General features: G+C 39.9%; 1 protein-coding gene across 1 annotated transcript; it reads left to right on the top strand.

Moving 5' to 3' along the window:
* The first annotated feature begins 673 nt into the window (after window positions 1–673).
* Window positions 674–11412, top strand: zgc:66427 (uncharacterized protein LOC406256 homolog). Its single transcript, XM_047368734.1, has 5 exons — window positions 674–1456; window positions 3341–3436; window positions 3544–3649; window positions 6434–6535; window positions 9167–11412. Exons 1-4 carry the CDS (start codon window positions 928–930, stop codon window positions 6489–6491), a joined length of 789 nt encoding a protein of 262 aa, XP_047224690.1. The 5' UTR covers window positions 674–927; the 3' UTR covers window positions 6492–6535; window positions 9167–11412.
* The last annotated feature ends 3044 nt before the right edge of the window (window positions 11413–14456 follow it).

Below are 14456 nucleotides of genomic sequence, written 5' to 3' on the forward strand. Positions count from 1 at the left end.
ATCAAATTAAGCTATGACATTGCTTTTTTTATGTTTCGAAAACATTGTATTTTATTTCAAATTAAATGTTATTTGACCAGCTCTGTTTATTATTCCGTTTTATTTAATGTGTTATGTGTTTACACAGTTTGGCATTGGTCAACTCTGACAGTTATCACATTACTGAAACTAGTTTAAGTTCTGAGCTGCTAATTTAAAATGAAAAAGGATAAAAGTGCAATTTAAGATGACAACAAAAAATAAACCTGGTCATGCATTTTGTGCACTTTATTTGTATTTATCATTTACTTATTTCATGTATTTAACTTTTCAGTTAAGACATTACAGTAAGTCTTTAGTTTTTAAAATCGTTTTATTTTAAAATAACAAGCGGCAATAACAAAACAAAAAAAACAAAAAAAAAAAGCAAATGTGTGCAGGTTTTGTTTATTTATTTGCATTTTCAGTTCTTCTCCTTTACACACATTTATTTTATTTGTTTCTTTATCTAGCGTGGTATCCGTTTTAATTCATCAAATTAAATGTTAAAATTGCCGTAACCTTTTTACTTCCTCGTAGCTTTTAATTTAAATATATAAATATATGTTAAATAAAGAAATAAAAAAAGGTAATTTAGCTGTCATCTGTATAACGTGTACGCGCGTTAAAGCGGAAGCGACACGCTCTCATTTCCGCTGCAGCAGCTTCAACGGTCACGTCAAAAAATAAAAGGAAAATGTGGACAGAAAGGACAAACTGAGGCCGGGGAAACAATATCAACGCCGAGCCTCCAGCTTTTCTCTTTTCGTAAAGCGTCGTTGCTAAGTGGCTGTTTTTCTTTAAACTTAGCGGCGGAACGTCCAGCGGGTTTTAAGGGTCGTTTTGAGGTGAATGCGTCCCCTTTTTGTGCTGAATTAGCCCAGCGATTAGCCAGTCGGCTGCTAAGAGATGGGGACGAGGGCGAGTCGCCTCCAGGAGGACCCGGTTCCCTCTCCTTTCGGGAAAGACGGCACAAAGCGGGATTCCTATCGGCGTGCCCGGTGTGCCAGGCCTACCAGCCTCGTCGTGGATTTCTCGGTTAGCTTCGAGGAAACGGAGCCCAACCGAAGCCAATCTGAGGAGGGTAGTGACTCTGACTTGGGGCAGCATGGAGGGGCGAGCGCCGACGGCAGCCCCGCCGATCACCGCGGCATACCCTCCAGCATTAGCCAGGCATCTCCCGGTGACGACAACAACAGCGAGGGGAGACCCGAGGAGGACGGCGGCGTGAGCCCGGAGGCCTCCGCCGAAGCAGAACGCCAAGCCGGGGAGGAAACAGGCCGCACGCCCCACCGCACTTTTTCCGAGCGGCTCCCCGGGAATCGGCATTCTTCCGCCCGCAGCGTTGGCGCAAGATCGGCCCGGGTCCGCGGCACACACCAGCGGCCGGTGTCAGAGGCTTGGATCGGCCTTTATCGTGTTAACAACCGACATGGCAGTAAGTAGACATTGTTAGAAACCGCAGCTCCATTAATTACGGAAATAATTGTCAAAATATTTGCTACAAAATATACCTGGCCATAAATCACATAAATTGTCCAAATTACACGTTTTACGTTTTTATCAATTGAAAAGAAACAAATTTCAACAGAAGCTTCACTGAATCAATACATTTGTTTTTATTTAACATATTGTCGTTTAGATGCACCGATCAGACTTTTCTCGAGCCGATTTCTAGTTATCTTTTAGGACCAAGATACCGATTATGATCAATTTAATTGTTTTAAGAGCTGATAAAATTCAATAGAAAACGAAGGAATTAAACCAAATATCCTAATTTATTCAGTAAAGCATCATTCCAAAACGTTTGTTTAATTTTATTTTCAACTCAACACTAAAGTACATCAAAGTACATACTGTTAGTTGTTTCAGTTATAGACCAAAAATAGTATAAGTTCTTAGTTTTGGTCCATTTAAAAATATCAACATTTTGTAGCCAACTCTTTGTAAAAGGGGCCATCAAAGTGTATTATTGACTGAAAATAGTGGAGGTTCTTAGTTTTCATGCATTTCAGGAACAGAAAAGAAAACGTTTTGCCATATCTGACCTACTGGTTGAAGGAGAAATGCCCAAACCAACCTCTGTCTTGCTGATTTAGTGCATTTCTATAAATAAAACGACCTCAATGGTCAGAATTCTTAGTTTTGATGCCTTTTTAAAGAAAATGTAAATTAAATTTCTAAATTATGCTCATTTCAGTTAACGATCACCAATCTGAGCGCACCAAGGTGAAACTGGTTCAGTGATTGATGCATCTCTAATGATGCATGGCCAATAGCACATTCACTATTTTATAGACTTAGAAACCAGTCTGAAAAATGTAGTAATTCTATTACAGTATTCCAAAAAAAGCTGTTTTGTTTTAAAAATATTTAGAGGGGACGGGACCAGGCTATGTATAATGTTATAGTAAACAATCTAAATATTTAATCCTGGTTTCCCAAGATAGATCACTTCGTTTTGATAAAACACTGAGCATTTATTCCAGTTAAAGTATCTCGCTGAATCAACCTGGTCTGAAATTAAAATGGATTATTCAAGGAATTTTCATTCCTGGACAGATAATCTCTTTTCCCGTGCTTGCATGCTGATGAAAATCATCAGAGACCCCATTGTCTGAAGCAGAGAAATGGCGTAAAACCGTAAGTGGTGACACACAAGCTCTTTCACATCCCCAGCCCGTATGACAGCGGTGGTGTTTTCCAATCCTCCAGCGTGCAAGGCAGGAAACATCAAGCAACCGAGCGTGTTTCTCCTTTTTAAAAAGGGAAGATGTGGTTGCAAAAGGGGTGAAGATGCACGTTCAGGGCAGCGTTGGATAATCTGATACAGGCAGATGGTGGTGGTGTGTTGTGACTGAAACCATGACATTTTGATCCACAACACTACAGTGTGGCGGGTTTCCCAGGCCAGCCCTTCAGCAAGTGTAGGGAAATGGGTCACAACTTCCCATGCTGGCTCACTGCTGGCAGCAGCTCATAGATGGGGGAGGTGGCGAGGGGTGTAGGGCAGCAAAGGCACTGTTTCTGTCTGACTGTCACATGCATGAATGGTTTAGCTGTGGCTATCCCTCGGGCATGAGTCACTTGTTTTATACTGATGCATACAGTCAAACGATGCCATTTCAGGTCAGCTTAGCTCGAGGTAACATCATCTGCTCTTGTCTGAGTTTATTCTGACTCTTTCCATTTTATTTCCTCATCAGCTAGAGCTCTGTGCAACCTACATGTCCAAACACCACACACATGCGCTCTGTCTCGCATCGTTTATATCCTCACTGTGAGTGACGAGGTGTGCTAATCTCAGCTCTGCCCTCTGCAGATATCCGCTGCCCTTTCTGCTCAAAGCCTTTCCCAGGAGGTCGGATCGAGGATCATCTGTTGAGCTGCCTCACATCTCCACCGTTACCTTACAACAGTAAGCATCTTGTAACATAATGCTCCAACAGCTGTGCATGTGCGTGGTTTCTTTTTATAAATGCTGATGACGCTCACCGTTGCTCTGTTTGCCTTTTTTATTTACAGCGGACGTGCTCAGCAAAGACAGCGGCGAGTGCTCTATCTGTTTGGAGGATCTGGTGCAGGGGGAGACCATTGCTAGGCTGGCTTGCCTATGTGTCTACCACAAAAGGTATGTGACGTCTAGCAGATGCAGTTTCCAAGGAAGCAGGTGCAAGCTTGCTGTGTAAACTTTAAAGGCGTGGAAATAGTTTGTTTTTCAAATCTAGGAAAATAAATTTGGAGACTTGACTGATTAAAAATATTTCCAGATTTTATTAACTATTGCATAAAAGCCAGAATCCCCTTCTCTCATTAAAGTTACTAACATCTCCACCGATCAGTGGTTTTGTGGTATATTTCAGATCTCCAGCTTTTGTAAACATCTGATTCCTCTTTAAGAGCGGAAAAAGACAACAAAAGACTTTCCTACTTTCTGGATAATTTAAAAACTGAAGTACATTAACTGTTTAGATGATTATAGTGAAGTAAAACATTTTTTCAAACATAACCCAAGGTTACAGAGCTGTTTCTGCATCAGTAAAAATCTACAGATACAGTAAAACTATTTAGGCTGAGATGGAGTTATTAAACCCAACAAAAAAGAATGGCAGCCCACCCCATTTACTCATTTCTACGACATATTAAAGCTGCTTCTTTGCATACCTGAAGATGCAATGTGCATCATAGCAAAATGTGTCCGTTTTTCCACAAGATCCATTCAAAATACATAAAGTGGTCCTGCATAATATTTTAAAGGAAACAACTCCAGCATTACTTATACCTCTGGCAGATCTGGGTTTAAAATGATAATTTATTTAAAACCACAAGTTTGTTTCTAATAGACAAGGTATCATTTAGTTTGAGGGAAAAAATAGTTCTTTATTTACATTTAACTAAATTAGCATGATGCAGCTGAAACGCAGGGTTCCTGCATGTTTAACATGTGCAAACATTTTAGATAGATAAATAGATTTTAAGAGTTCGTATTTTCTGAGTCATTTTACTAAATCAAAAAACGCTGCTCTGAACTTAGGTCAGATGTGTCTGCAGTGGTCAGGCTCTAAATAAGGAACCCACAAAAACCTCAGACTTTAAGTGGATAGATGCAACATTTAGACGGCGGGGTAGGAAGTTGAAATGAAAATTGAAATCATTTTTTGTTATATATCAGTATATTCTATACCTTAAATATACTTGAAACAAATCCTATATGAAGTTGCACCGATCAGCGTTTCTTGGCTGAGAATCAGGTTTTCTCAACAATGTTTTGTTTCCAGTTGTCTTTTTAACCCTAACCCAGTCTTGAAATATCTGACTGCAGTCAGCAGCGAAATTTCTGCATCTTTAATTCCAGACTGCCTATAGACCAAGTGGCTGTGTCACAGCTGCAACACGCTGTGAATATTTGTCATTTTGTTTCAATTTTACTATTTAAATAAGAGAGGTGGTTAATTAATTTTGCACCTAAGGGGATTGCAGCCAATTTCGATGTGCTTGTAAAATGACGACAGATTGGTACCAGGTTGGTGAAAGGTGGGCCATTAATGAGTTATTTCATTAATATGGGCAAATATCAATTTGTGTTTCTTTTTTTAGATTTGGAAAGTCTTAAGAAAATAAGGAAGGAGAAGTTTAGTTCACCACACATTTAAAAAGTTCAAACCTGTTTCCTGTGACCAGTTGTTCTGATGGTATCTTGAGGCTCTGTCAGCAGGAGTCATTAAAGATACCATGTCTAGGAGCAAATATAATTGCATTATTAGAAAATCAAATGTGCTTCTCTGGAATCCAACAATTTTAAATCGGAACAGAAATGTCTCTACACAGTCACAGATCTTCTGGATCTTTGAGTTTTGTAGGTTTTATAAGTTCCTTGGAATACAAATTATTATAAAGTTTTAAAAAGCCTCTGAGTTTGGAAGGTTCCAGCATATTTACAGCTCAAAGTATGCTTTTAATGATCCAGTCTTGGGCTTCCCCTAGTTTTCCAAGCAGGGCAGATTTCTCAAGATTTAAGAGCTGTATGAGCTTTGCAGGGGTGGCTAAGTTTCTGTCTGCTCTGCTACGTTGCCTCATAGCAGAGTCTTCGAGGCAAGCAGATACAAGAACAGACTTATCCGGACATCCACATAATTTCCTCACATGGAAAAAACTGAGATGACTGGAATTTACGATTTACTTTCAAGGAAATTCATTCGAGATCAGACAGACTGACTTCACCTCGGTTCTGGTCATGGAGGGGTTTACGTTCAGTTCTGAAGGTGTGGTTCTTGAACTGCAATTCCCCCAATGGAGCAGTTGAGATTCGTCAAAGGAAATGAAATCTGAAAGACAAAACTGTGAAACATCTGAAAAGAATCCCAAACTTCATCAGAAAAGTATCTAAAGCAAAGTCTATGAAAACCAAAATTTTAAATACACTCAGTTCTTAATTCTGAAGCTCCAGCTAGTAAATGTTTGGCACAGCATCGTATTAGTGCTGCAACATGTTAGAAAATCATGCAATAGTGATGCCGTCGTTAAATATTGTGATAAATCCCACTCATCTGTCCTTATAATGCTTCTCTGTGACCTGTCGTGTTACATTTGTGAAGCTTGGAATAAAATGGTTGTGACATTGCAATGCTAAAATATTTGTGCTATAAAATGCAACCATATCTCTTATCTTTTTCCTTTAATCGACAGAGGAAGTCGTTGGTTTTAGCTTTATATAAGCGATCGTCTTCTGGATTTATAATTGGAGGAGTTGTTTACAGTCTTCACAGGCAACTGAAGTAATTACACGAACTGTTTTCTGAGATTCAGGATGTAGATTAATGCTTCTGGGCCACATCTCAGTTTGCACGAGTTAGTCGGTGTGTGTTGTGCTTGCGTTCCCAACCCCTGAACCCTCACCTGTTCTGTCTGCCTGCAGCTGCATCGATTCCTGGTCCAAGGTGAAGCCCTGCTGCCCCGAACACCCCTTTGATTGACTGACAGATCAGGTGTTTTAAGCCCACCGACCAGCTCGACTCAGGTATGTGAACATTAGGTGAACCAGAACGCACAATCAACCTAGCCTAAAGCCCAGTATCGCTTTGTGGACTTGGCAGGTTACTTTGTCCTCCATGTTTTTGGTTTCTCTGGTAAATGTCCTTGAAAATAAAAATACTATATTGCATTAGCATAATTTAACTCTGTAAAAATTAACTTTAAGATAAGTCAAACCTTTAGCTTAGGCACATTTATTTATGTGTGTGTGTGAGGGGGGTCCCTATATTAAATGGATACCTTATTATATAAATACAATTGTAAGGTATATATGTTAATATACAAGTATGGTGGCAATAATTACCATTTTTTAAAAACATTTTTCCCATCTGAATAAATGCTCTCAAATTAAAGGTTGTATTTCCCTATTTTTTCAGTGTGAGATTATGCTTCTGCTACTGAATTGATTTGACCACTTTTTACACATCTTTACCAGAACTGCATACGAGTGTGAAGGCGGCTTGAGGTGCAAAAACTGAAGCTCAGCATCTTTTTTTTTAATGATCTGGTTGCACAGCGATTTTAAAATGGCACATTAATAGTGCTGGCACTATGTTTTTAATCTGGTTAAAAAAGTCATTAAATCTAAAGCGTTGTTTCAACCTAAAGTAGTTAAATTTAAAAACAATGAGTAGCTTTGCCTGGTCTGCCTGTTTGCATCAGTAGTTGAGCAGTAAATAAAACCGGTTTGCCATCATTGATGGATTATACGAATAATTTGGATTTTCTCTCATTCTCATTTCACAAGTTGTTCGTCATCAACTCATGTCTTTCAATCATAGCACGATCAGAAAGAGCGAGGATTTTCCCCCTTTTTTTTCCTGCCAATTATTTTTAAAAAAGGGAAACTTGCCTGCATCAAATTCCTTCTTTTAGCAGATACTGAATATGGGCTTTCTCGTGTAACCGACCCACACCTTCTGCAGTTTTACAGCAGACTGCTGCTCTATTTCATTACAAAGAATGCTGTCCTTCTTAGTTGGTAAAGTTTGTTGAACTTAACAGCAAACATGGACCTTCAACCTTCCCTTTACAGACTGATGGGGCACACAGTGTCAGCAGGCTGCTGTATGGAGCAAAGTGATTTATGTCTCATTAAAGGTCAAGTAAAGGATTTTTCCACCAAAGTAAAAATTCAGTGAAACACACCAATGAACTGGTTAGGTTTTCCAGTCAGCTCAGAGCAATGTCTTTCCATCACCTAAAGTCTTCCATTAAATGTTTGATCCTCCTCTGTTTTCCTTTGAATTTCCATAGAGGATCATAGTACAGACAGTATTTACCTCGGTATACAAAGGGTGTTTTGGGCAGATTAAATGGGAAACTAACTTTAGCAAACTTCTCACAATGTTTCAACTAGTTGCTGATTTCTGTAACCAGGCTGCAAGCATCTGACGAAACCAAGTCTTTACTTTGGCCCAGTTAAGAGCAGGTGCTGAGACAGAACCAGCGTTATGTTGCTGGAGTCTGAGCTTCTGCAGTGGAAGCAGAACTAGTGCCAAGCAAACAGTCGCACCAGTCCAGCGCTGGAACCCGTTTGGTGCAAAAACAAGCAGAGTGTTCTCAGGCGTAGCCGGGCGGTTAGAGTCCCCATCTGTAAATATGTTGTTCCTGCTGCATGTAGTAGAGACGGAGTTAAAAACGGAGTGAAAACTTGGAAAAACAAGGAGAATCAGGTTTGTCCTTCTGCTAACCGGATCAACCTGCAGAGGTTGCTGAGGAGGGCATTTGTTTTATATGGCGCCTTCAGAAAGTATTCACCCTTCTCTTGTTTTTGCTTTTTGGTCGGACTTGATCATCTAACAACTTTTAAAATCAGACCAAATTAACCTGAGTAAACACAAAAAAAGCAGTTTTCAAACGACGATTTCTTTATTAAAGGGGGGGGGGGGATATTCAAACCGACCTGACAATATGTAGAAAATGTAATCTCATAACACAGGACAGAACATCATGGTGGTCCTGGTTTGGTGGTCTTTGGCTGCTTTGTTGCTTCAGGACCTGGACGATCTGCCTTAATTGATGGTACCTTGAATTCTGAACCATAACCGAAAATCTAGAAGGGCAAAGTCTGACCATCAGTGTGTGAGGGTCATGTCTGGGTTACTCAGCAGAATGACCCGAAGTTCACAAGCAAGCCCAACTCTGAATGGCTCCAAATGAAATACTATAATGTAAAAAAAACAAAACGTTTTTGTAGGTTTTGTAGTGGCCTACTCAAAGTCTGGACTTTAAAAGATGTTGAGAAAAATGGTTGAAAATGTGGCCTTAAGATGTATTTTCAGTCCTATGAAAATCCACAAGTCCACCATAAAAAACTAAAATCTAAACTTGTTTAGCACTAAAAATGATTCCTTGCAAATAATTTTGTCCTTTTATGGAGCGTTGTTATGCCAAATTCACCTCATTTGTATCGTTTTCTTTTTAAATCTTGATCCTATTCTGCCTTTTTGAGGGGATCATGAGAAATTTCAAGATGCAATCTGTGTTCTTGTGTTTATCATGTAATAAATGACAGATTTAGTTTATTTCCAACATTTGTTGTTTATAAACACCATTTGTGAGACATTGTTGGAGATAAATATTTTTCTGTTTTGTTTTTCTCTTCTCTTCACAGGAGACCACACCAAATCCCAACAATAAACAATATAAATCAAGAATCAAACACGCAAAATTAATATTTCCTTTTCAGACGTGAAAGTTACCGATCCTTCGAGGCGGCTTCATTTAGCGGGATCCGGCACGCTCATCCTGGATCGATCCATTTAGACTCAACTGCCAACGTTAAAACCAGCGGCTCGGTCTAATCTGTTTATAATTCAGATGTCTGCGGGGGGTGGGGTTTTGGACAGGAAGTGCTGACGTTCCCTGTCTCCTCTGGGGTCGTTTAAACGTTATCGCCTCGGAAGACCAGTGGAACGGTGGAGCTTAGATGACAGACGCCTCTCCTGTGTGTTTTTGTATTCCTCGGAGTGGGATGGCTCATTTTATCAAGTATTTTGCAACAACAACAAAAAAGTGTTGTTCCAGCTCAAGCATCGGATGAATGTTTCTTTTCCTCGGCTTATTCCCAAAACTAACCAAATCTTCAGCTGTTACATTATGAATGCTCTGCCAGGAGATGGGTTGAGGGCTTGTTTTTGGTGAAAAGGGGGCTGCTGCTCTTCCTATTGTATTATTTGGTTCTTTTTCTTCCTTTCTGTTACCTTTTAAACATTTCAGGGGAGGTTTGGGGCCTTTTGTTTTAAGTTGGCCAGTTTGTTTCTTTGTTGCTGTGCTCATGGTGATGTGCAGGAAGATGGAGGGCGTTTCACAAGGCGACAGTAGCACCATGTTGGCACCAACTGGAGCACTTTGTTTTTTTGTTTTTTTTTTTGCCCGTATGGTCTGGGATGACATTGAGTGTGCACAGGTGATGAGGATGATGACCAGGGACTGAACATGTCTGTCTGTATATACAATAAAGTGTGTATGTGTTTGTTGTGAACTGTGCAGATCTCTGCCTGGTTGGTCAGCGTAGTCTTCCGTTGGTACTTGTTTTGAATGCGGTTTGGGTTTTCGTCCCCCTCCTCCCTTGTTTGGTCACTGGGGTGCTGTCTGGGGTTTTTTTAAATATTTTTTTGGACCAGGACCGAACTGACCGTTTTGCCAGTGCCAGAGCGGGCTGGGATAAGTCAACGGAGGGACTGAGGGACGTATTTTTGGGGGCATGTTTACACAATGTGGCATCTGCCTCTCCTCACAACACTGGAGGCTACGGACTGCTGATGGTTAATAATTACAAGCGCAGCAGGCACCCCTGTCCTTTTCCACCCTGCCTTTTTTATTTTAAGGATTTTAGCTAAGATATCATACTTTTTCATGATTACTGCAAAATGTGTCAAGTGGCTTTTCTTTGCCTTTTTCTGTGTGCTGCTTGCCTTTTTGAGGTGAAGGGGGTCTTGAATTTAGGCCCACAGCGAGACTTCGGATGGGCCAGAGGAACGAACAAATTCTATTGCTTTTCATGGGTTTTTAACTCTGATGGATCAGTTTAAAAGGCCAGAAACGCTTTCTGATGTCTCTTTTTTTGTTTTCCTCTTCTGGTCCACAGTTCTCTGCAGTCTGAGGTGCTATGACTCGCCCTGCCAATAGTGGGCACCCCTGTGCATGTTTCTCTTTATATTAATATATATACTGGAGATAAAAAAGATGCCAAAAGTCTGTCTGTGCATTGGGAGTGTTGCGTGAGCGCATGCATAAGACCAGGTGCATTGGACGTAAGGTGTTACATTCATTGTAGAGATTAGTTATGATGTTGTATACTTTGGCTAGGAGGGGTGGGGGTGTTTGTTTATGGTTATGGAGGTTGGGTTGTCAACAAAGGTGACGGACAATCCTAACCCCCCTACATTACACTCATTTACTTTGTTACCCCCTCTAGGCTGTGTGGTGCAATACCTCAGTTGTTTCTATTTTATTTCTTTACCAATGCTAGCTAAACGCTCTGTGTGTAAACCAGCTGTTCTCCACCCAAGGATGGTGTTCTTGTTTTTATTTTAAAGGCGTCCCTCAAAGATTTGGATTTGAAACACAGGGTTCCGCGTCTGCCTCGCGATTTTCAAACAGACGTATTGGATGAGAAATTAAAAGGGGTCACAACGGCTGTATCTGCATCCTCGGGATATGGACAATCTGCCTTGACTCTGGTATAAAAGCAAATTGAACTTTATTTATTATTATTAATTTGTAAATATGTAATGCAGTTCCAGAAAATGGCTCGGTCCTTGTCTGTTCTATTATACTGTTTCTAAACTCTGATCTTTTGTATGTCTCAGAAATTGTTTTTATATGTATTTTTTACAATAAATACGTGTGAGAGAAGTTGTCTGCTTTGTATTCATGTTTGCAGCCATTAAATACAAATCTCCTTGACTCAGATTTATAACATTAAAACATTTTTTGAATTTAATCTTGCATGACTAAAACCATTTTACACAGCTGAAGTTGTGTCAATACTGAGCTGTAGAAGATCATGGTGCTAAAAGATCAACTGGAATAAATCTGAAAATCAAATTTTAATTCATAGAAATGTATAAAAGAGAGGGCAACAAAACAGAGCTTTTGAAAATCATCCAATATTCAAGAACATCTAGATGTGTTGAGGCTATAAGACAGAATACAGATAAAAATATTTTATGAATAAAGCACTTCAGTCACCTCTCTAATTGTTGTCGGTAACCACTTCGGCATTCGGTCATTATTTTGTAGAGCTACTCTAACCCATCGTGCAATTACAGCTGAATGTGTTTTGGGCTATGCTGCTACCAGATTTGCAGGTGACTAAAATATTTTCCCCATTGTTTGCAAAATGGCTCAAACTGTTCCCCTGTGGATCAAGATTCATCTAAACCATTCCATCGTAGCTCTGGCTGCAGATTCAGGATCGTTGTCCTGGACACTGAGCTTCTACCTCAGTCTCAAATCGTTTGCAGCTTCTAACAGGTTCTCTTTCAGGATTGTCCTAGTTTCAACAATCTTCCCCTCAGCTCTACCTAGAAAAAAAAGAATATCCCCCAGCATTATACTGACATCACCATGTTTCACTAAGGCGTCGGTGCGTTCAGCGTGATATATAGTCACTTTCCAACCACACACAAGTTCAATTTTGGTCTCATCTGACCAGCCCTCCTTCCATGTTGACTGAAGGCCAAGGATGACGCCTTCTAGGGACAACATGAGGGATGATTTGATGGAAAAAAAATGCCAAAATATTATTTGCCTCTGAATTTCTGTTTTACATCATTGAAGTCTTTTCTCTGGTCTAATGGATTCAAACTGTTGATGAAATTCACATGATAAGAGAAATTGACAAACCATAAACGGAATGTGAATGTGATCAGATGTGTTGGGACATTGTTAAAATGAAGCAGAAGTGTCTTTCATGTTGTTCATTAGTTTTTTTTACAGTGTCCGTATCTACTAGAAGATAAAGTTACCAAACAGGCCAGGTTATGGAAAATCGGAGCTGCGTTTATCTGCCAAACACTTTGTGTTTGTTGCTAAACTGCTCTGTAGGTTTGCTCTGCAGCAGCTGTTTTGAGTGTACCCAACCGCACAATGACCCTCAGCCATTTCCTCTTTTGTGTTTTTATGTCAAGTCTGAACTTTCAGTTTTAACCTTCAAGCCAGCAGAGAGGAGAAGTAAAAAAAACAAAACAAAAAAAGACAACTGCTGAGCATGAATCTAGCGTTTCCTTTGCAGGAACAACAACAACACAGGGACAGACATGGTTTCTGTTTTTAGATTATCATGCATCAGAATAATTTATTCCTGTTTCTAACAGTGGTTTATAATGATCATCTAACTCAATCAGTATTATCAGTACAAGAGAGTTCAGCCAAAACCAGTATCAGTATATTTAGCAAACTGGCTGCAGTAAAAGAAGGTCTTATGTCTTTGAAATCTTGTTCTTCAAAGAGAAATGTCCAAATATCACTGCTTTGCATTAATAAAAACAAAACAAGAGTTCTCAGGTTGAGAGATTAAACTACAATAAAGAAGTTTTTGGTCGTCTGAGAGTGTCTACAGTGTGTTATAATGCTGTTGCCACCAGGGCAGAGTTTATACTGGCAGCGGTGAGGCAAAGAAAAATGCCTTTGGACAACATAGTTTTTAAAGAAAAAACATTCTAGATAATTAGGCAGTAATTACAAGGATGCACAACAAAAGACTGGTGGAAAGTTGTTTCTCTCAATTGTCTTGATTTGTCCACAGAAGAAAAGGTGAGAGTCCTGGCAACAGGTGGGGGGGTTACTTCTCATCCAAGGGAGAGGGTCTTCTCCCACCTCAGCCTAAAAACACTGACTGACTGATTCCCACAATTCAGCCATATTTGGTGCTGATCTTTGAAATTTCCACCATTAAGCTGAATTGCAAGGCAAAAGTGATAAATTTGCTGGATGACCATAACATGAAAATTCTTCACTGAGGTTGGGAAAGCAGCAAAGGATCTTGAACCCAACTGAGAACATGTGACCAATTCTCAAAAAGCAGCTGAATAATCAGAGGCCATAAAACTTAAACCACTAACATGTCGTACATGTTAGTGGTTTAAGTTTTATTAAGACTAGAGGCTAATATTGAGCACGCTACAACAAACTGCAAACATGTTGTTAGGAATAATCTTAATATGCTCATAGCTGTTTTTCCCTTTTATACTATAGTGAAATAAAATATAAGTTCTAATGTTTCCCTTTTGTTACAATAGGATAAGAAGCTCATAGACATACAGTACAAAGATAAATGGCCCAAGGTTTGTCATAAATGACCTGAAGCTGAGGCACTGGATTTGATAGTGGAGCAGCTGGTATAACTGGGTTGATTAGAAAACTACAGCACACTTAGATTAAGGATGGACACCCACTACTACACAATCTAACAGACACCACAATGGTGACTGTTTCTGGGTCCAAGTACTGGTGGGGCTCCGAGGCATCTGACCGCCAACAGGGTGCGGTAGCTCGGACAATTATGAGTCAGTCACTGTAAATATTGACTCTTTGTGTACATTTCATGTATAAAGTCTTTACAAACCCATAAAACCCCTCGTTTCTCATCATATTATCAACCATGTAACAAATAATACCAAACGGAGTATCCTATCCAACACTTTTGGATAGGACAGGGTTGCCACGGAAGGACAACACATCACAGCAGCGGCCGCAACAGATAAGGAGATTCCTATTCAAAATCTCCAGTGTTTTTCCAGTAAAAACCCTTCGGCTGCGTTGTTAGTTCTGAGTGAGCTGTTTTTGTAATTCTTGGAGGCAGAGAAATGGTTCACAATAATTGTTGTGAACGCGTTGAACCGTAAGGCGTGTAGATAAGCGGTGCGATTTTAACGGTGTCAGCCTGGGAAGAACTG

Source organism: Girardinichthys multiradiatus, chromosome 6, assembly GCF_021462225.1.
Source record: "Girardinichthys multiradiatus isolate DD_20200921_A chromosome 6, DD_fGirMul_XY1, whole genome shotgun sequence".
Lineage (NCBI taxonomy): Eukaryota > Metazoa > Chordata > Actinopteri > Cyprinodontiformes > Goodeidae > Girardinichthys > Girardinichthys multiradiatus.